At 48.8% G+C, this 22,152-nt stretch overlaps 1 protein-coding gene across 3 annotated transcripts; it reads right to left on the bottom strand.

Moving 5' to 3' along the window:
• Nucleotides 1-758: 758 nt before the first annotated feature.
• Nucleotides 759-21,689, bottom strand: CSNK1E (casein kinase 1 epsilon). Of its 3 annotated transcripts, none has more exons than XM_015863053.1 (11): nucleotides 21,476-21,679; nucleotides 17,854-17,941; nucleotides 11,992-12,102; nucleotides 11,681-11,829; nucleotides 10,775-11,003; nucleotides 5,224-5,394; nucleotides 3,516-3,664; nucleotides 2,815-3,007; nucleotides 2,572-2,711; nucleotides 2,183-2,248; nucleotides 759-1,649 (listed from the first exon to the last, which is right to left on the bottom strand). In XM_015863053.1, exons 2-10 carry the CDS (start codon nucleotides 17,927-17,929, stop codon nucleotides 2,216-2,218), a joined length of 1,251 nt encoding a protein of 416 aa, XP_015718539.1. In that variant the 5' UTR covers nucleotides 17,930-17,941; nucleotides 21,476-21,679; the 3' UTR covers nucleotides 759-1,649; nucleotides 2,183-2,215. The 3 variants fall into 3 exon arrangements, with proteins under 3 accessions (XP_015718539.1, XP_015718546.1, XP_015718556.1); XM_015863060.2 differs by lacking the exon at nucleotides 21,476-21,679 and adding an exon at nucleotides 21,183-21,305; XM_015863070.2 differs by lacking the exon at nucleotides 17,854-17,941 and having other exon boundaries at nucleotides 21,476-21,689.
• Nucleotides 21,690-22,152: the final 463 nt, after the last annotated feature.

The raw sequence follows: 22,152 nt of genomic DNA, 5'->3' as shown, positions 1-22,152 counted from the left end.
GTGAAACACAATTTAGTTTTAGTTCCATTTGTTCCAATAATTCTACTCATAGTCGTTCCTGGAAATCAAAATAGGGAGGGTTGTTGCAAGGCGGCGTTTCCCTGCTATGACAGGAAAGAGGCACAGATGCTGGTGTCACTTTATCATTTTCTACTTTATTACTTCAAATTAACAACCACGATAAAGCTCAAAAAAGTCCAATATTTACACAGGAAAAAAGTACAAAATCCCCCCCAAAGTTCTTCAGGTTTTTTTGTTTGTTTTGTGTTTTTTTGTGTTTTTTTTTTTTTAAATTACAAAGTAATAAAAAGTTTTCGCTCTTTAATTAAAAAAAAGAGAGAGACAGTAAGAGGGGGGGGTAAATAAATTAGGAAAAAAAATAAACGGGGAGGAAAAACAAAGTGTTAAATAGGAAGGATAAAAACGGACCAACAAAAAGACTACCCCATCCCAACCCCCCCCACCCCCCAATCCCGCCCTGCCCACAACCCACGGGCCCCACACTCCAGTGACAGTGTGTCTGCTACAGGCCACAGGTCGCAGTGGTCAGCGCTGTGTTTCAGAGCCCCCAAGCGCCACAGGGCGGCTCGAGTATTCCTAAAGTACAGTTAAAAACAACTAAAGTAAAAGGAAGGGGGGGGGGGGGGGGGGAAGGGGTTGTGCATGGAGGGGGGATCTCATTGGGGCTGCGGGAGGGGAGAAGAGAGCAAGAGCCACCGCTCTGTGGGTTTCTGTGTAGCCCTCTCCTCCTCACGCTCTCTGAGGAATTAAACAGGTTTATTAATTACAAATTAAAAAAAAAAAACATAATAATAATAATAATAGGAAAAAAAAAAAACACGCACAGCCAGACTAAAAGAGACCCCGCTGCAGGGATGGGAAGTGGGTTCTCATCTCCCTGTACTTCAGCTCTGGATGTCTTGGCATGGAGAGCCCACTTGGAACCAAGACGCAGAGAAGCCACCAAGGAAAGGAAGCCCGAGTCAGCGATGAGGCCATTGCCACCATTCCCCTCACAGCTTACAATTTGTTTAATGCTTGAGAAAATAAATTCTGTTATCACAATAAAAATCAGACTTCTATCATTGAGTGTGGCTGGAATCCGATTCCTTCCCGGCCCACAAGTCTCCTGAAAAAGACGGAACAGAGAAGCAAATCCCCCCCCTATCCCCGATCCCCTGCCCTCAGAGAAAAAGGAGAGCAAAGTTACAATGTATATGGCTAGAAACCATATGATCTGAAAATAATAATAAAATAAAAATAACAAAGCAGAAGATACCCAAAGGGGAGGGGAGAAAGAAGAAACTAAAAGCAGGAGAGGGTACGGGCAGGCAGCAAAAGGGCCCAGGTGGGCTGGGGGCAGCTGCACACTGGTGTTTCTGCACGGCTCCCGCGTCGTCGGCTCCTTGGAGGTGCTCACACTGGGGGAACGCAGGCGACCCTCTCGGAAATGGTTCGCACCATCACGGGGCACAACTCGACTCCTCATTGGCAAAAAGAAAATCTCTTGTTGTTTGTTGGGTTGGTTTGTTTTTCCATGTGTGTGTTTGTGTGTGATTTTGTTGGGTTTTGGGTTTGTTTTTTTTTTTTTCAGGTTGTTTGTTTTTTTGGGGTTTTTTGTTTTTTGAAAGAAAAATACAGTGAAGACACTAGAAATGAATTAAAAAAAAAAAAAGGAAAAGAGAGAGAGAAAGAGGAAAGGAGGTTAGGCAAAAAAAAAAAAGCTCTCCCCAGAAAATTCACAACCAACTGGAGCAGAACTAACCAAATCACCTTTTCTCCTACTCTCCTGCCAGCCCTCAGTTACCTCGTCCAGTTAGATGAGATACTCTTTAGCTGTGTAAAGTTTAATACTTTAATACTAGCTCGGCACACTCCTCCCCACCATCACAATGCCAGAAAAGCATTCATAAAGAACTAACAAAATGGCTCCCCAGACCAACACCTTCTCTACCCTCCCTACCCTCCAGGAAAAACAGAAGCTACTTTCGCACCCAAGATAATTCATCCCCAGGGCTTTGGCAGCAAACATTGCTCTTCCTCCCAAAGCCAAAAAACACCTCAAAGTAAGGCAAAGGAGAACGGAAATGCCCATCCCCCCACAGTTACATCAAGGCTTTAACCTAATCCCTTGTTTAGCAATCCCCTCCTTGCAGGATCCCAGGCACCGGGACTCACTCACCTAAGCAAACACTGGTCCAGTGGCAATTGCTCCTCACTTCCCAAGGTGATCAAATGGCACACTTGTCTACAAAAGAGAAAGAATATGCGAGAGATGAAGACAGGGCATGAACAGCAGAACAGAGGCTAAGCATTTCTCTCAGGTATCACCCTTCCCAAGGTTCACTTCAAACCAGTGTGGTCTGGAAGACAACCAGGTGAAAGCTTAAGCTGAGCAAAGCAGAGCCAAGACCATGCTAGGCACAGCTTGCAGAAAGCATACAACTGAAGAGTAAAGCTGTGACCTGGAACCACTCCCCAGTGTGCTGCAGAAGCATCAGCGCTAACAACATCAGGCAAAACCTGCTGCAGGGCCCTTAGTCTCTGCAGAATGTCCAGGCAGGGGCTCACCTGTGATGCTGAAATCCGTGACACTTCTTGCCTCCCTGTGAGGTCGGATGAGGAGACATTGGCAGGAGCTCCTCGATGTAACCTCATGCTGACCTTCCGCTCCCTGTCCACTCTCGAGATTGCTCTAGGGGACGTGTTTCCTGTTGAGGCACAGAAATGCAAGACAACGCCAGTCAGCAGTTACAGCATCCAGTTGATGAACAGGGGTGGCACACATTCCCCCAGCCCTCCCATCCTGCTCACCGGACTGCTGGATTCGGGAGGTGGGGGTGGAGGCCATGGGCTCAGCGACATTGCGAAGACGGTTGCCAGTGGCTCCAGCAGGTGGGCCAGGGGGCAGTGCTCGCGTGGCTGAGCCCCGGAGCTGTCCCATCCTTTCCTCTCGCTCATGCTCTCGCCGTTCCCGATCCATATCCTCAGGATTTCGGGCTGCTCCCTGGGACAGAGAGAGAAATCCCACACGGCTGTCAGTTAAGAGAGACAGCAGCAGCAGCAGACAGAAAATCCAGCGTGCCTGAACACAACAGGAAAGCACAGCTCCATCCTGTCAACAAGCTCTTCTCACCATCTTCCACTCCATCTAGAGGGCCTTCGTTCTCTTCCATGAAGAAGTACGGATGAAAGCGCAGGGTACTACAGCTGCTACTGCAACCTACTATTCTGTCCTTTCTCCCAGTATAGCTCACTCCAAGAGGAGATCTCTAACTGTATAGCAAGAGATCTATCTACTGACTCACATGTTGTATCAGATATGCTGCTAGAACTGTAGCTACATCCCCTCAGTTAGCACTATGGAACAACTCTGACTACACCTGGATCCCTTTCCCAAGTTGATCACTGGGAGTAAGTACAAATGACAGGCAGTTTCTGACTTTCCTCCCACATCTCCATGCCATAAAAGCCATCCCCATCCCACCCAGCCCTTCCACCACACACACACTCACAAATTTAAGCATGTTCCAGTCAAAGACGTAGTCGTAGGAGAAGCCCTGACGGTGGAAGAGGTTGCGGAAGAGCTGTCGCAAATACGAGTAGTCAGGTTTGTCATCAAACCTCAGTGAGCGGCAGAAGTTGAGGTATGTCGAGAACTCAGCTGGAGAGAGCAAAGCCACTTGTTAGACACTGTTCCCCAGCCCCACTGGAGATCTACCACAGCTTTTCAGCAGCAATGTGCTGCATCACAACAGCACAAGCACAGAGCTGGGGAAGGAGGAAAACAGACTCTGGAGGTTGTAGTGCTCTAGCCACAGAGAAGATGCCATCCGTATTTTTACAAGAGGTAATGCTCACAAATCCCTCTTCTGTCTGCTTCTTCAAGCAAGAGGCAGCAAGTCACAGCATCTGCTGAAGGAGAGGAATGCAGTCCTGTACGATATGAATATGACTGATGCCATTTAGAAAGACTGGAAGGGATAAAATTGTGTAATAGGAGATACACTCAGCTCAGACCAGAAGTCCTCTTAGTCCAGCAGCCTGTGGTCAGGAGCAGACAGCTACCGAAAAGGAACACCAGGGCAAGCATGTCTATGCTTCTATTGACACTAGCCCAGTTTCAACCTGTTTTCAGCTCAGGAACTTCCAGATTTTGGTGTTCTTTCCAATTGTTTAACAACACTTAGTGGATTTCTCTTCCACATCAATTCCAACCTCTACTTTAAGCATCCACAACATCTTCTGGGAAGAAGTTCTACAGGTCTCCTACTGTCTGCATGAAGAAACTCCTAACTTTGTTTTGAAGCTGGCAGCTTCACTTGGCTGCTCCATTTCTTGAACTGGAAAAGAAATCTGCTCTCATCCACTGGAGGCACAGTGAGAATACAGACTTCTATTATTTCCTCTCTAACCATCTCCTTTCCAGATTCCAGTTCACTTATTTGCTGCTAGAGTACAAGTCACCTTATTGCTCATCATCCTTTTGGCCTTTCCCGGAACTTTTCCAGACCTACTGCACCCATTCTGAAATAGAGGAAGGACCAGAGCTGCACAGTGCAAGTGGAGTGTGAGATGGCTTTGGGTTTACGTGTACTGTTTGTGCTCCTTCTCTTTCTAGTAATCCTTTACACCTGATCCGCTTTCCTCAGTAGCCACTAAGTGCAAATCTGCTGCTTTCACAGAACCACCTATTGTAATGGGCGCAGCTCACTGCTGAGTGACACCTGTCAGATCAGAGCTTACTAGTTCCTATGTGACACGAAGTTTGAGCCTTCTGCTCTCCCCTCATATACATTATTCTACATTTGACTACAGTGAATAGCACTTTCTGCTCCAGTACCTGGCTATTTCTGGAACTCATCTTGGTTGACCCTAATTCCTATTATCCAGAATAACTCAGGATCATCTGCACAACTTCTCACCTCACTGCCCAACCTCCTTCCAGAATGTTTCTGAGATTCTAAAAGAACCTTTCCAGCACCCTCACACCTTTACTAACGAAAGGCTCAGCTCTACATTAAAGCATGTTTCCCACTTCTGAACCAGAACTGTACCATCAAAGGTCTATTTCACTTTTCATCACTGCTGTCAACAGCACATCAGGGTCTGGGCCTTTATTATTCAAGGGCCATGCCCTTCACGATTCAAGACTCTATGAAGTTTCAGCAGGAGGGCAAGCCATGCATCAGACAAAACAGCCATCAAGCTCATAGCACTTACAAGGGTACCCTTTGCAGAGCACCTCAATGGGCGTTGACATCTTTTTCTCGCTGATCCTCTCGTACTTTTGGCGCTTGGTGGCAGCCTTGAGGCCCTGCCAGGGCAGTGAGCCCAGGTTGAAATACATGAGCACATAGCCCAGGCTCTCCAGGTCATCACGTCGACTCTGTTCTGTAGGGAAAAAGTTACATGGGGCAAGGAGTAAGTGGCAACTAGAACTGCTTTGGTAATTTCACAGCTTTGGAGGTAAACAGAGAAACAAAGAAAGATTCCCTCTCTCTTCTTTGGTGGTTCTATAATGACAGAAAAACCCTCATTTAAAAACCCTCGTTAAAGCCAGTAAAAATTCCTGCTCATAACACAGAGTTAAAGTGCTCTTCAGAAGAGAACAATAATCTGTTTACGAAGTGGACTGGCCTATATCCTCACTTGGAGGAGCCTTAATTCACACAACAGCAGCATTGCATGCTTGCTCTTTCCTGTCACAGAGCAAGGGCACCTGCACTTCTCCACCCAGGATGATACTCAGCCCAGGGATTAGTCATGGCTAAGGTAGTCATAGAAAGGCAAAGCTCATAGAAACAAGCCCAACACTACACTGTCAAACATGTACTCCACTAAACCTGCTGATAATTCTTTACACAGGGCAGAAACAAGGAACTGTTGAGACCTTCAGATAAACAGCTGAGCTGACAGTTAAGAGAAGCTTAACAGGTAATATTGTTAGGTAATACTGCACAAGGAAGTTTCTGGATCAGTAGGTTTTCAAGATGTGGAAGAAAAAGGAATACTTTGACCAAAAAGGTTCCCCTCCAAACAACAATAACTATATAACTGACACCACCAGCTCTACTCAGGGCAAGGACTGCCCTTAACATGCCATTATAAGGATCCATTTGCAGATGTGGTTTTATAAAAACACAGAGTTTTATTTCCCAAACAGAAATATCCCACACTGAATTTGTTCTTTGTGAGGACCAAACCATTTTAAACCAAAAGTTTGCTCAAGATGGTTTTGACACAGAAGCTCCAAAACTCACCATGGGCCCTTCCTTCCTCCTGCACCCCTCCTAGTGCTTTTGTGGATCAGGGGGCTTGGCAAATTAGAAATATGAGGGGAAGGGAGGAAGTGGAAGGAAAAAAAAGAAAGTGACCTTGGTTGCAAAAGAAAAAGAGATTCCACCAGCTCATATTTAAGAGGAAAGCACCTTCAGTTCAAAGCACGTGGAATACTATAAAATGCTATGGTCCAAGGCAGAAGTATAGAAGAAAGAAGCTTCTCTGATCCCCAAGCTATCTTATATTGAACGTGCTGAAGTAACAGCTTTTTTTGACCTCGCTAACTCACTGCCTCAAGTTGCCCACTTTAGAGGGGCTAATGCTTCTTAATCTCATCAGGCTGCTGCCAAAGATAACTACAGGACTGGCTGGGAGACACTTAGATGCTATGGAGGAAGGAGGGAAAAGAAATGGGCTGTATTGCATTTGGGCGAGGGCTGGCATGCATACAACCCTCTCAGGCACCTGTGTTACATACCACACATCAAATAAATAAAGCTAAACGATATTTGATAACAATCTACACAGAATGCACATCTAGGGCCTGAAAATACAGGTGTGGAGGGCAACCTGGACCCTGCAATTTGCCAGTCCTCAACTTACCCAAACAGTAGCTTTAACAGTCCATAATTGCAGATTCCCTGCATGGAGCAGGAACCAGAGAAACTTACTGGACAGAAGGCTAAGACTGCAGTCAGTGGGTGATGCTACAAGCCCTTATTGGAGGCAAGGAGATGGGTTGGCTCACCAGTGTACAAGATGCGTGCTTCAGCACAGCAACATGACAGAGAAAAATAACCATAAGCAGAATACCTAATTATTAAAAGGCAGTGTGATAAATGCCTTCCTGTGTGGCGCCCCTGAAGTCAGTCTTCTCAGATACATCTCATCACCATGGTCCACTTAAACAATTTTAGTGGGATTCACATCAGAAAAGAGCCTGAAGCACCAACATGATGGGTTGTGGCTGCCACGTTGCCTGAACAGTACTTACGCAGACCTCAGAACACTGTGTATTTCTTTCACTTGTAGCCACAGCTGCAAGACCCTGGATTAAACCTTGGGTGACAGGGAAGAAATTCACACATTCCATTCCTTTGTTTCATTTTCAGAATCATACATCTCAAGGGTTTTCTTCTGGGGGGGGGGATGGGTTTTCTTTTGACCTGACCTCATACACCAGCAGCCACAGAATACTGAGTAACAGTGGGCAGCAAAAGAGGGCAATCAGAGTTAGAAAAAACCCTCATCTCAATGCACTATGGAAATTTTATTTAACGTTATTACTTTCCACTTTTAGAAGCTCAGTAATCATTGATTAACCACACAGCATCCCTGAGCAGAAGGCAAACAACTCACACCACAGACTGAGAAAAGAAAAAACAGTGATGTGAATGGGTGCACAGAGCAAGTCAGCTCAGAAGCAGGATTACAGTCACGACCTGCACCTAACCTGCGGCACCACATCACGCTTCCTCTCTCCATTTTAGTTCAGCTTCTCAGCTTTCCTACAAGAGACAGCGAACTGCTACTTTCGTAAGACAGATCCTCACTCAAAAACCCTTTCAATACAAAACACGAAGTCACCTTCCCATACAACGCAGCACAGCCTCTTGAATCCAACTCACTCTGCAAGCAATCTCCCCCTGCTTAGGAGTGGCACAGGGATACGGTGCCAGATTCCTCCCACTCTTGGGGAGACTCCCAGCCCCGTTCCCAAGCAGGTTCCTTGGAAGGAGCCAAGTCAGAGGTGAGCAGCAAGAAGGCAAGTTACCTGATGAAGACATGCTTGGGCAAAAGCAGAACCAGGACTGTTTGCCTTGGATGCAAAGTTCATGACCAAACTAGTTTCTTGGCAACTGAAAGCACCTCCCAGTCCCCCAGGCCAGTGCTTTCCTTTCACTCCAATCCTATCCCAAGCAATGCCGACCCCATGCAGGCCTCTTTAAAAATCAGCTCTTCACTAGGGCTACAAGCAGCCTTAACCAAGCAGTGCTTTCCTGATTACACACTCAGACCTGACGCTGCACATTCTCGGACTACACTTCCCCTTTCTCTCCCCACTGCATGACGGCAGCACACAGAAGTCAGAAATGGGTGGCAGCCAGCAGGGTCAGCAGAAGAACTTGATGATGGGTACAGCCCACGGTGATGCTGCCTATGAGAAAAGTTCAGGGAAAAAGTGGCCCCCAATCCCAGCCCAGCCTACTGTCATCCAGATAGAGCCCACCAAGACTGTCTCCTGGGCACCCATAAGTATTTATTTCAGACCTCACGAGTTCCAGAGGGCACAGGGGACTCTCATCCCTGGAGCATGTGAAAATTGACTGGAATGCGTGAACCAAAGCCTTCACAGTCCACTGACTCCCCGAACAGCAAGTCTCCCACTATGGAAACCCTCTCCAATCTCGCCTCCTACTTTTTCCTTGGTCACTGGGAAAAGAATGTGTTTCCTCCAGACATCGGAATGCCCAATCCTTAGCTTGCACATTCAAATAAAGGCATTTATTCATTTGCTATTCCCGTCACATGAATACCCCAGCACCTGGTTCCTTCCCTCTCCCAAAACTGCATTAATGGAACATTATGACAGAAAATTTAGTATCTGACAAGTACCAAAAAAATAAAAATCGGTGATGGTTCCCATGGCAATGCTTCTAACTCACAAACATGTCTGCCATTTATCCTGTGGCAAGGTCTTGAGAAACAGGAAATTCAACTGCAACTATGACACTCCATCCCCTTTGCTCCAGGCAAACCATGAAGCCTTTGTATGGTTCAGGGCAACTATCTGCAGCATGGAGATAACGTACCTGAGATCTGTTGCACTGAGCAACTCACACCCAGCATTTCAGAAGCAAAGGGCACGAAGAGAGCAAGCGACTGCTACACTCAGATTGATGTCCTATGCAGTTTGCCCTCGGATTAGCACTCAGACACTGTTTGTTCACCCCGATACACAAGCCAACCACCAGTAGCAAAGGGCTAAGTTAGGGGTCAGATGAATAATAAATTCCTTAAACAAAACAAAAAAAGCCCACAACCAGACATTCAGCATCTCGTGTTCAGCTCAGACAGGGAAGGCACACATGAAAAATAAAAATGGACAGACATAGCAGTAAGAATTATTTTGTGCATGTCTCCTTGTGGCAGTTACCATGGCTGTAGAAATCTTGACCAAGAATTCAATGGAGAGTCAGTTATATATAAGCAGGTCAAGCTAAAATACAAGACCAACTTGGAGAACGCTGCAACAACTATTTTTGCTATGTGAAAGAGGTCAGGAGATCATAGCCCACACTCAACACACAACACTCCTTATTTTGATATAAATAAAGCATTTTTGGTATACAGTTATATAGTAATAAGGAAGGAAGACAGGGGGAAATTGCTCTATTTTCTGCAGGTCAAGTCTTGCATATGTTTTCTCAAGAATCCAGAGTCAAGAGGGGAGAACTGAAAGTTTTCCTTAGGAATATTAAGATACGAACTCTTGCGGAGACTGTTAGTTTAAGATGTTTGGCTTCTCTGCTGTGATTTTCAAATTCCCAGCTTACACATTTCAGAAGGCATCCCAAAAGCAAACGGAGCTGCAAGCGAGCTGTGTTCCTGAATCAACAGGCAAGGTGGTTTCAGTTTTGCTGCTCATCAGGTTTGTCAACCAGTAGCAGAACAAAGTCAGCCTGTTCAGAAGGAACCCCGTGGTAACTATGAAACTCTCACACTGGGGACAAAGAATCACAGAGAGAAGTAGGTACCCAGTCAGGGAATGGAAGAGAAAACTGCAGGAGGATTTCATCTCTGCTCCCCACATCAACCAGGTGTTGTGCATTGGGGCTCACTCTCAGGACAAGCTTGGGTGGCTTCAGGATGTTTAAAGTGCCCTGGCTGTGTGGGGTACGTGCAAAGCCTGTAATGATGCCCATCACCAGGGTAACACCTGCCTGAACCATCAGTGTTACAATAGCCTTAGGCACCAAGCACAGAGCCCTGCTTCCCTACAGCTGCCTCACATTTACTATCAGAGGTGAATGGGACAGCGTGGTTCAAAAACCCACAGATTTTGAAGGCCTCAACAAAAGCCAGTCCTCACTGTTACAAAATGTGGGCGTTTGTATGAGGCAAAGTTAGTGGCAGTGAAGTCAAGGAGGGCACAGCCTCACTGCTGAAGTAGGGTTCTGCAGCACTAGGCAGCACATGAACAGTCCAGTATACAATTTCTGCTTTCAGGAGCTCAGAGGGCCACAGAAGACAGAAGAGTTGATGAAGACATGACAAATTATTTGCCTACGATCTCCATACATGTCAGTAGAAGAGCCAGGCATAGAACCCAGTATCCAGCTAGCACCTGCTTTCTGGCCCATGCTGGCTTTTGTGACAACTCAAACCCCAAATGTGGCATTGCAACCTTCAGGAGAAGGTGTGCCACCTCCCTGTAAGGTACATGTTATGTCCCATGGAAAGCCCCATCAAGGGGCAACAGCAGGCTCACCGATTCCCAGGTGGGTGTTGATAGAAGCATAACGAGCTGTGCCAGTCAGATTCTTGTTTTCCCGGTAAGGTATGTGCTGGTGGGTCCGGGCATCTCGGTACTTCTTGGCCAAACCAAAATCAATGATGTATACTAGGTTGCCTTTTTTACCAAGCCCCATAAGGAAGTTGTCTGGCTTCACATCCCGGTGGATGAAGTTCTTGGAATGAATGTACTCAATACGGCTAATCTGAAAGGGGACAAGAAAAAGAAAAAAATAAAATCAAATTAAGAAAAAGTGATAGATATGAAAGTATCCTCATTGTAGCTGCATGTATTAAAAAGATACCCTACCCTATCAAAGAAGGAAAAGGTATCCTTTGTAGAGAATACCAGAGATGGCAGCCAAAGAAAAGGATGACCCTCCCCACCCCCTGGAGGCAACAGTATCTGGAAACAGATTTAAACCTCACACACCATCAGTCCTCAGCCTGGAAAGGTCACTGTTAGCACCACAAGGAGGTATGGGAATTGCCCTTCTATGGATTAAAATTTTGAGCACCAGGACTGACAGCAGTCAGCTTTCAAACCTAGCCAGGCTGGGAAAGGAGAGGATCCAGAAGGGTCCTAAGCATGTGCTGTTTATTCAAGATGGGTAGCAGTGTCAGTAATTTACCACACAAGTAAAAGCATCTATGCATGTAACACATTTACAGATGTGAGGGTGAGCAAAAGAGGAAGGAAGGAGGGACAGAAACCAGAAACACCCAGCAGCGCACAGGATTCAGGCCTTCATCAAGAAAGAAAAACCTGGCATCTACTTGCTGCTAAATGAAAAAGCCTAAGATGTCACATTTCTTGAGCAGAGGGGAAGGGGGGGAGGTATGGAAAAGGAGAGCAGGCACAAATGCTTCAGAGGAAACTCACCATCTGGTCTGCCAGGAGCAGAACTGTCTTGAGACTAAATTTGCGGGAACAGAAGTTGAAGAGATCTTCCAAGCTCGGCCCCAAGAGCTCCATCACCATCACGTTATAGTCCCCCTCTGCTCCACACCACTTAATGGAGGGGATACCCACTGGGGAAAAAGGAATATTAAGCCACAGAAGGGAGGAAAACTGCTGCATCCCCTGCTGAGAAGGTTCTATGTAACACCAAATCATTTTCTTTCTAAGGCCCTCCAGAATAACTCCCTCTTTCAACCACTCCCCCGGCCCCATCTTTTCCCTTCCTATCTCACCTCCTCCTTGCATCATCTTGTAGAACTTGCTTTCAATGTGGAGCTGGGGATGCTTGGTTTTGACACATTCCAGTTTGATAGCCACCTCTTCACCAGTCGCAATGTTGGCTCCTGCATAGAGATGAGAGTAAGAGGAAGATTTTGCAGGCCTCCACTAAAGCTAAACACTTATAACAAGGCCCATGCAGATGCCAAAATTTCTGGGTAAATCCGAAGGTTTATTCTCTGCAAAACAAATGAGATTTAGACACTTCATACCATGTTTCCAGCACTGCCATTTGCAGAGACAAGCACAGAGGAAGGCACATGACTAGCTCAGATCCTACAGACAGGCCAGGACAACAGGTGCCTGACTTTGTGAGGATAATTTGTATCAGCAGTAACTATCCCTAGTAGAAGTTTTAGCTGACCATATTCTTAGCCTCCTGTATTGGAGCCAGCCATCCAGGCAGTGATACAGAGTACATCTTCCTTGGTAAAATTACTGGTTACATCAGGTTCTAGAAGCCACACACTTCAACAGAGCCAATTAGTTCAGGAAGAGACACTGCTGACATTCCCAGCTACCTCCGGGCTCTCAATACAGACAGTTCACAAATCTCCAGTTTCTCTCTCTCTCCTGAGGATTTTAATAATCTATTTAATCCTTCGCCAATACAGAAACATTTGCTACATCCAAAATTAGAAGCGTGAAGAAGTAAACTGAATCCAGTAGTGAATTAAGCTACTCAAATGTCTTTTGTTGTAGGTACTGCTAGCAAGTTTGTGATGATACAAAAGCACCTCCCCACACACTTCCCCTCAAAGTGAAGCAAGCTGCCAGGCACGAAAGCCAGCACTCTGGTCCCAAAAGGCACTGCCAAAGGAGGAACAGGCTGATCCTTCCCTCCTATTAGCAGAGAGGATTCCAGATGTTTCACATCATCCTAAAATGGAAAGAACAAAGATCTGTACGCAGGTCACGGGAATGACACTTAAAACTTGCTTCTCTCTCCCCCCTTCCCGTGCCTGCCTGGAACACAGACAAATTCTTCCATGTATCAGGAACTGTTACAAGCTGCACTCAAACACACATTAAAGTGTAGCTCTAATTCAGAGCAGCTTCTCAGCACTGCACCACAAGGCGAAGACGATGTTTTGTAGAGAACCTATAGCACACTTTGGTAGGTCTGGTGAATTCATTCTTCCCAATCCCTGTGTTAAGAGTCAAGGTCTTAACAAAAAGTCCACAAAGGCAGCTGCTCTATCAAAAAAAGGAGAAGTTCATGCATCCAGATTCCTTCTCCCTCTGGATACTAAAGGCGATCCACCCCCTGCTAGAGGGTTCAGGCACTGCATGTACACAGAGTTAGCCAAGAGCTCCCTGCTAGCAACAAGACGTCACCTAGATATTACAGCATCAGGTCGAGATAGGCGAGCTGCAAGGAATTTGAAAGAGAGGAACAAAAACCATCAGGGCCCAGAGGGATTGATTTACTAAGGAAGATTAAAAGAGCTAAATATGTAATGTAGACAAGAGATACGACTAAGAAGGGTGGGGAAGAAGAATGGGACATGACAACAGACTGCAAATATTTGAAGGCTGTAAACACTAAGGAGGGAGAAGAATTATTTAGGGTGCTTAGAGGGAGGGGAAGGAGGAGGAGCAATGGGATGGATTTAATAAGGGCTTTTACTCCAAAGACAGGCAAACAGAAGGGGGAAAAAAGGCATCCCAATTGCTAGACCTGTGTGTTTAAGTGTGATCTTTGGGAAAAGGCTGCTATTTTCCACTTAAAAGCCTGCTGGCCTGCAAAACAAGCCTGTGCATTCTCTTCACGCCACACAGAACTCTTCTTACAAAGATCAGGAGTGGAAGGGGTTAAAAAAGAACAGCAGAAGGCACTCAGGCCACAGTACTAACGTGGTCACAGACTGGTTATCTTCCTTTTAAATTCGTGTTCAATCGTGAGACCTCATTCAGTGTGGAAACACCAAGGATACCCAGATAGACAAAAGCATTTCCTTCCTTTCTCTTTCCCTTGCCTCGGAAAAGATTTTCCTCCAAATCCTCAGCAGCAGCTCCCTCATCCCTCCCCTGGGGGATTTTTCCTTCTCCTAGTCCATCTGCTGACACACGAGCAACAATGACTCTCGTTGACTTCTGGCAGCGTTAGCATTTTCAATGAACCTTACCCCCCACCCCCAAAGCTGAACAGTGGCAAGATGAATGGGTTCTCATCTCCCCACTGCCCCGTGTACTTAGGATGATGACAATGCATCCATTTATAAGGCTGCTTGCAGGTGGGGGGTGTTATATGTAAGCAGGGGAATGGAAGGGGTGCAGGTGGGCACGTGGGAGGGGGTGTTAAACATCACGAAAGCTTCAATTCTGCAAAATGTGAGTACGCCATTTGGCATGGCCTCCAGACCCACAGGTTCCAAATGCTTGTGTCAGTCTCTCAGAGGAAGCAGAAACTGCAGCCTAGGAAAGTAAAACGAGGATGAATCAGACCTAAAACAGGGTGGTTCTTCGCTGGGGGTGCACATACCTCACACTTGCAGACCAGCCCCCCCACCTCAAGTATCTTTAGATTGCTCCCTCGGCCATTTTTTTGTTTAAAGAACTAACAGACAGCAAGAATCCAAAGCCAGGGGTCTCTCTCATGCTTTGTTCAATGCCTTAAACCACCATCTTTCAAAAGATACAAACAACAAAAGTAACAGCTCCTTCTCCAGACTGAAAAACAAACCCCAGACAAACACAGCAGAGCTTGCCTAGCTTCAACCAGTCGAGAGACGCATGTAGGATCAGGGATAATTCCTAACATCCACCCCCAGTCTCGCTCCGCTGTGGGGGCTGCACAAACACTACTCATTCATCACGAGCTGTTTGAAATGGGGCCCTGGGGACAGAGGATGTCACCTGCTAAACAGGATTTTAAGAGCAGAAGCCTCGCTGCGTGTCTGAATACAGCAAACCTTCCGCACTGAGTAGGACAACGGGCTCTCCCCACCACCAGCTTAGCGGTGGAAGAAAGGAGGGCTGTGAGCAGATGGGGGAAGTCAGAGGGCGAGAGAGAGTTAACAGTCCAGGAAACAAAGGAAATCGCTCCCCTCCCACTGAGGAGGAGCTTGCAACCAGGAACTGTCCATAGCCCTGTCCCGGCATGCTTTGTCTGCAGCACAAGCTTCCCCTCCATCACCCTCCTCCCCGCTCACCCCAAGGGCTCCTCTGGTACACCCCAGCCATCTGCATCAGAGGCAGCACCACAGCCAGGCCCCTTCACTGACACCCTGACAAAGCAGCTGTCTCCCAACAGCCCCAATGGCCCTGTGACTCCTCTGGGTTTTGCTCTCCTTTTCAGAGGTGAGCAGGTTCGGGCCTGCTGCCATCTCAATCCCAGTGCCCATCCACACACCACAGGGGAACTCTGCTCGGCACATATAACCCTCAAGGTAGAGCACAAAAGCAATGGATTGCCATTATCTGAACGATCTGAGCCCCAGATTATGATTAACACGAACCCTCCATTTGTGTGTGACCGTGTGGAAATTCCCATTTCCTTCTGGCAGGAAACCCAAAAAGGAATCCCAAGGAGTAGAACACACAGTACCCATCGATCACAGAAGCACCAATATCCCAAAAAAGCTGGGAATAAAGCATCCAGCCCAAATCAGCCTTCGGATACAGACAAAACTCATTTGTCTCTGCTCCATCTCTACTCCTTCTTAAAGGAAACCTAGGGGTGGATCTAGTGCAGGAGAGAAATCCTAGTGAATAAGTCTCTGTCTGCAAACCAGGCCATGAGAGGAGAGCATGAGCCCAATCAACAGTGCAGACTGTGAGCCTGATCCCTCCAGGCTGGGGTGTCACCCTGGCTCCAACAAGTCTTGCTATCACTGCTTCAAAACAGGCTGGCCTGCACCTCAGTGCACATCACAAGGGCTTTGATACTACATTCAAGTGAACCCAGCCACTTGAGGTTCCCCATACTGGGCACTGGAGCTTTCCTTGATGCTTGTGTGGCTTAGTTATGGGCAAGGAGGGGACAACCCCTTCACTTGAACCACTGCTTCTCCATGCCTGCAACCTGCTATGTGATGCAGAATCAGGCCTTCCCACTCAGTGCCTCCCTCCTTTCTCCCCACATATCCCAGATGTTCTGCAAGATCACAGCACTTTCCAGTGCTTTGGAAGGGTCTGGAAGGCTCTGAGCCCAAGCACAGGCAGAAATTATGCATCCAGGCTAACAAATTGTCACCCTTTGATCCCTAGAACCTGGGCGTTGCATGCACTGTCACCTGAGACACTAATGGGCTGCAGAGGAGTGACAAGCAGGAAGGGCTGCAGTGATGGCATCACATAGTGGAATCGGGACCCCCAATACATTATTTATCACCTTTGTTCGTGCTCTGGATAAAGGTGGCAACAAAGCCTGTTACCAGTGATTCCCACAGGGTACTTAATCAAGGGTAGCTGCCAACACCAATCAAGAGAGAATAATAAAGCAAGAGAGAGCCGGAGATAAAAGCCAGAGGTTGAAAACAGGTGATTTACTAAATGAAGCAAAGTAATCTGAACTAGAGGTATTCAATGAAGGCAGCAGAGGGAGGGGTGGGGGGTAAAGAGATGAAGCAGAACCTGGAAGAGACCTCGCACAATACAGCTGACAGCATGTTAAGGCCAATTCTGCAATGTGATACAGTGTTGGTGATGGGGGAAGCCAAGGAGACCCAAAACAGCCCATGCAGAGGCATCGTGTTACAGACCGCTCAAGGGTAGCCCCTCTCTGCCCAGCGCTGGAAATGCCACACCTAAAATGCTGTGTAGGCTCCAAGCTGCTCAGCAGATGGATAAACTGGGAAAAATTGGAAGAACAGCAACAGTGAAGAGCAGTGGATGTAGCGGGAAGCAAAATACAACTCAACTGAGCAAACAAACAGTCAAGGAGCATATGATAACCATCTGTAAGTACTGAAAGGGTGCAAACGCCAAGAAAGAGTCTACAGCTCTATTCCACTGGCTTGGAGGACTACAGGTCCTGTAGTCATGGTGCAAAGTGGACAACAGGTGAAGCCACTTCAAGGATGGTTCTGTCATGCTTCTGGATAGCCCTGCCCCTCCAGCCCCACAGAGTTTGCAACAGCAACATCACTGGGCAAAGCATCAGGGAATACACGCACATACACCCCAGTGTGCTGGCTTGGAGGTGCTTCTTCCCAAGTGCTGCGACAATAGAAAACCCAAGAGATTCATAAGCTTTGTCCATCGACCCCATGCACCTCCCAGCTGAGGCTACCCCAGGTGATAACTCTAAATTCTTCCCCACCCATGATCTACTACATCTGGGCCCCACAACTTTAGCCAGGACAGCCTCCTCCCCAACCTGTTTTACACCTCCCTGTGTCAGGCCTCTCTCTTTCAAGTGCTGGACCATCTCTCCCACCGGAGCCTTCCACCACTCCATTCCTTTTGCCACAGAGGAAAGTCCACCTCCTCCCTTTCCACCACCCACTCTGACATGTGGGTTTATACCCACACACACCCAAGCTCACTAAAAGTCAACAGGAGAGCTGGAGCACGGTATATGACAAACACACTCTCCATAGTCCAGATCTAGATCAGTTTGACCAGATGTCACTGCGTCTCCAACATCTGGGAGGCAAAGGAGAGTTCATCCCATCCTCTGATGGCACAGAAGATGGGCAACAACTGGCACTATTTCTTGCAGCTTTTTCTTCTTCCCCCCACCTCTACCATCTCCAATCTTACACGGTGCTAAAAATATCAACAGGCAAATATGTATTTATCAAACCAAAAATAACGATGCAACTGAGAAAAACAACCACGCAGGTGGAAGGACACAGACTGACACTCACCTAAGTAAATGTCTCCAAATGAACCACTGCCAATCTTTCTGCCCAGCCGGTATTTGTTCCCCACTCTAAGCTCCATGGTTTAGTTGTGCTGAGAAAAGAAACGCAAAAAGACACAAAGTCAGAGCAGAAAATGGAACTGATCCAGCGTCCTATGGAAGAATGTAAAACGAACCCATCAGCTACACCCAGCACTTGCCCCAGAGCTTGCTCCTAAATCTCAAAGTAGTTTGCTTTCAATGCAGCTGATGTGCAGAAACTCAGGTGTCCACGAACAGCATGAGTTAGAAACACTGCAGGAACACAACCCACTCAAGAACATCATCTGTGTTCCCAACATGGAAACGCAGAAAGGTTGAACCTCTTTCTCACCATCTTCTTCACGAAGCTGGGGAAAGAAATCTCTTAACAATGCGCCAGTGGGTGACTGCTTCACACTTTAAGGAGCACCTCCCTTCACGGTAACCTAAAATAAGCTGCACCAAGACACTCCTAGACCCATGGGACAACAGGAGGGACAGGCACATGGCTTTTGAGAAAGAATTCTCTCCGGACCAGCACTACAGCTGCAACAAAGTGTTAGAACCAAGGGCTGAGACAGACTTGCAGACTGCCTGTAGCAACTCCACCACCCCTAGGCAGAGGCTGGGGCAGCAGGAGACACCATATAGGAGTGAGCTCTGCGAGAGGCAGGTTGGGAGGAGGACGGCCATTTGCTTATCTCCACGCACCTCAGCTGATGCGATCAACAGCCTCCACGCCTGTGCTACCCACCCAGGTGTTCTAGCTGCTTGTTTGCAGCCTTCCCCCGGCCTTTAGCCCCAGGTGATCAGCTCACCCTTTGACCTGCTACACCCGATTAAATAACGTAGCCAGGCTCAGCCTACTCATCCCACAGAGAAAATCTAGAAGGTAGGAGGCTCTCAACCACACGGTTTGTTCCCCATCCCACCCCAACCAACCCCTCTGCAGCACACACCCCTATTCTGTCAGGTCCCTCTTCCCTCCCCGCTTCCACGGACACCAACTTGTTCTAGGAACCAAGCCAATGAGCACGGCTCCTCTTAGAGGCATTTGCCACACTCCTGATTTATGCAATGCCACAGCATTAGCGTACAGAACACAGACACAGAGTCTGCTGGGGACAGGAAAGGTGAGGAATGATTCATGTTTTCACAAGTAGGTGAGAGGAACTTTCCCTTGCTGTAGCTAGATGGGAAGGAGGCATCGCCAAAGGAGAAGACAAAGGTGGGCAGAAGAAATGGCTCTGAAATGCACAAGCAAAATAATCCTAGCTATAGGATTCTGGGCACACCATAAACCCTGAGCTGCCCCAGGAGGTGGGATTACAGGAAGAGGAAGGGACGAGCTACAGGGATGGCAGGGAAAATAATCCCATCAAGGCATTCAGGGGACATTGTGAACCCTGAAACCAGGCACAAAGCACACCGAGGTGGAGTTCCCTGCCTCTATTTACTTATGCATGTGTGTTTCTGTGCATCTGAGGAGCACAAAGCCCCATGGCTATTTCTGACTTACTACAAGGAATGCAAGCAGCGCCTTGGGAGCCACAGTGGGAAGGCAGCAGGCCTGGGTGAGGGCACAGTGAGTAGACATGGTTTTCAACTGCTGCCTGCTGTTCCACATCACCACGTTAACATACATCCGACTTGCTTGCACTCCTATGCCAGCCAAAGATCAAAGGTCCACATTCCCAGGAACCCAACCACCACAACAAGCCCCCCAACGCAGCCACAGATGCCAGCAGGGTCCCACCATACCTTGGTCTCACCCTTGTGGGACAGCAAGGAGCCAGGTTAAGGAGGGCTCCCTACACAACCAGGCTGTGGCCCTTCTGGCTGATTGAGCAACAGGCTCCAAAGGGGAATCTAAAAAATGCTCCGGGTTGAGGGGGTGGGAGAGGGGAGCAGGATAATGGAGTGAAAAATCACGGCCGCACAGCTGTCACTCTGCCTTATCTCCCCCCCAGCACAACACAAGTGTGCTTAGGGAACAAGGGGGGGGGGATGATGGCTGGAGGGCAGCCATGGGGATCTGTGCTATGGGGGGGGGGGCACAACACCCCCGGCAGCAACTGCTCTGGGAGTCCCAACATCCGCCACATTTGCTGGCTGCCTCCCACTCCATACACCACAGCTCCATCTACATTTCCTGCCCTTATCTCGTCTTCGGGTCTACTATTACAGAAGGAAGATCTCGCATATACGATTTATATTGCGATATCTAAAAAATTACATCACTCCATGTATTATTTATAGATGCTTACAATTAAAAGTCCGTGCCTTGTTCAACACCTCCCCTCCCCCTCCATCCCCACCCCAGCAGACCTGACCCCTCCAGCCAAAACAAGCGCTCCCAAGGCTGTGGGTCCCTTCACCCATTGCGTTTTCCACACGGGATTAACACACCACCACCTCAAAGCAAAGCGTGCGCTCACGTTAATATCCACCTCACACCTACAACATACTACAAATACTACGTGTCGCTCCCCGCACACACACACACACACACACACACCATTTTGCACCAGGGCCCTTTTATATAAGATAAAATACCCATGTACATACACAAAAGCCATTATATAAAGGCAGGATAGAGCCGGTCTCGGGGCTGTGTGTCCGATGCCAGCCATTTCGCAGGGCAGAGCGTCACCTCGGCCCCACACCTGGGCAGTGGGGGGGACACGAAGGCCATACAGCACCGAGTTTGACGGCCACATAATGGAGGCTGCGAGGGGAAGTGGGAGCGCGGGGGGTGCCGTGCCCATAAGGGCTGTGCAGGGCTTTTATTTCCTTGTGTGTGTGTAGGAGATAAAGGAAGGGGTTGGCAAAACACAGTCATCTGAAACGGGTTTTTAATAATCAAAATTAAAAGGGGGGGGGGGAAACAACAAAACAATCGGGATAAGGAGGTAAAAAATACGGCATTTTGATGGAAACGCCAGCCAGCGAGCAGCCCCCTCCCCTCCCTGAGCCCCTTTCACACTTACAAAGAGGAGAAGGTCTGGCAGATGGGAAGGGGGAAAAAAAAGAAAGAAAATAATAAGAGGCGAAGCGCTGAAAACCACCTTTTCGTTAGAAATAGACACAAACAGGAAAAACAAGATTGGGGGGGGAAGGAAGGAATATAATAAATAAATGTCTCCTGACACCCCCCCACCCCCTACAGGCACAACACGGCCCTACCCGGGCTGTATTTTCCGGGTAGATCACACAAAGCGACCACCCCCCGAACGGCAGCCAACTTCCCGGCCCCCCCACCCCGAGCCCACCGCGGTCACCCCGAGATCCCGACCCCCCCCTCCGCTCTACCTCCGCGTCCCTACAACGGCCGGGCCCCGAGAGCGCAGAGCCCCGAGGGACAGCGGGAGAAAGAAGGGGGCTATGGGGGGCGACCCCCTCCCCGCACCCCACAAAGGGCCTTTTGTCCCCGCTGCCCCCCGGCCCGGCGCATCGCGCCCTGCCCTCCCCTCCCCCGCCCCTCCTTCCTTCCTTCCCTCCCTCCCTCTCTCCCTCCCTCCCTCCGCGCACACAAAGAGCCGGAGGGGCCGCCTTTCCCCCGGGGTTTGCGCCCCAAGATGGAGGCGGGCGCCCCCCATACCCACCCTGGCGGGAAGGGGGCCGTGTGGGGCTGCTGCTCCGCCGGCTGTCAGGGGCCCAGGCGGCCGCGGCGGGGAGGATGACGGAGGATTGGGGAGGGCTGGCGGCGGCCGTGCCCGGCGCGTCCCTCCTTCGCTCAGGCTCAGCGCGGCGCGGCGCTGCCTGCCGCCTCCCGCCCGCTCGCCGTCCCCTCCAGCCGGCGTGTGCTCGGCACAGCCCGGCGCTCACCCAGTTTCCATTGAGCCCCGGAGCCAAACCCACTGATGTCACCCAGCGCAGCCCCGGCCCTCCCTCCTCCTCCTCCTCCCGCCCGCCCGCCGTTAAAGGCACAACCGCTCCTCCATCCGCCGCTCGCTCAGCCCGGGCCTGGCCCTATAGATGTTTCACCCCGGGCTCTCACCTGTCAGTGCTCGGCTGTGGGGAGCGAGAGCCCCACGGCCGCCCCATTTGCTCAAGCAATGGTGTTCTCTGGCTCTGGAAAGTGAGATATAATCGAGTTTTGTGTGTGCAGCCCCACAGTTTGCTTCATCGGGGAGACCTACACCACCAAGCATAGTGGGCTCTGTTGGGATGGGGGTTACGGGGTCGCATCCTGTGGTGTGAGGGCAGCAGGCAACCCTAAGCACCGGCAATGCAGCCCACACTGAGCCCCCATGATGGCTTTTTGCATGGAAGGTGCCAT

This window comes from Coturnix japonica, chromosome 1, assembly GCF_001577835.2.
Source record: "Coturnix japonica isolate 7356 chromosome 1, Coturnix japonica 2.1, whole genome shotgun sequence".
Classification (NCBI taxonomy): Eukaryota; Metazoa; Chordata; class Aves; order Galliformes; family Phasianidae; genus Coturnix; species Coturnix japonica.
The sequence above is the reverse complement of the archived record's forward strand: the minus strand, read 5'-3'. Positions and strand labels throughout refer to the sequence as shown.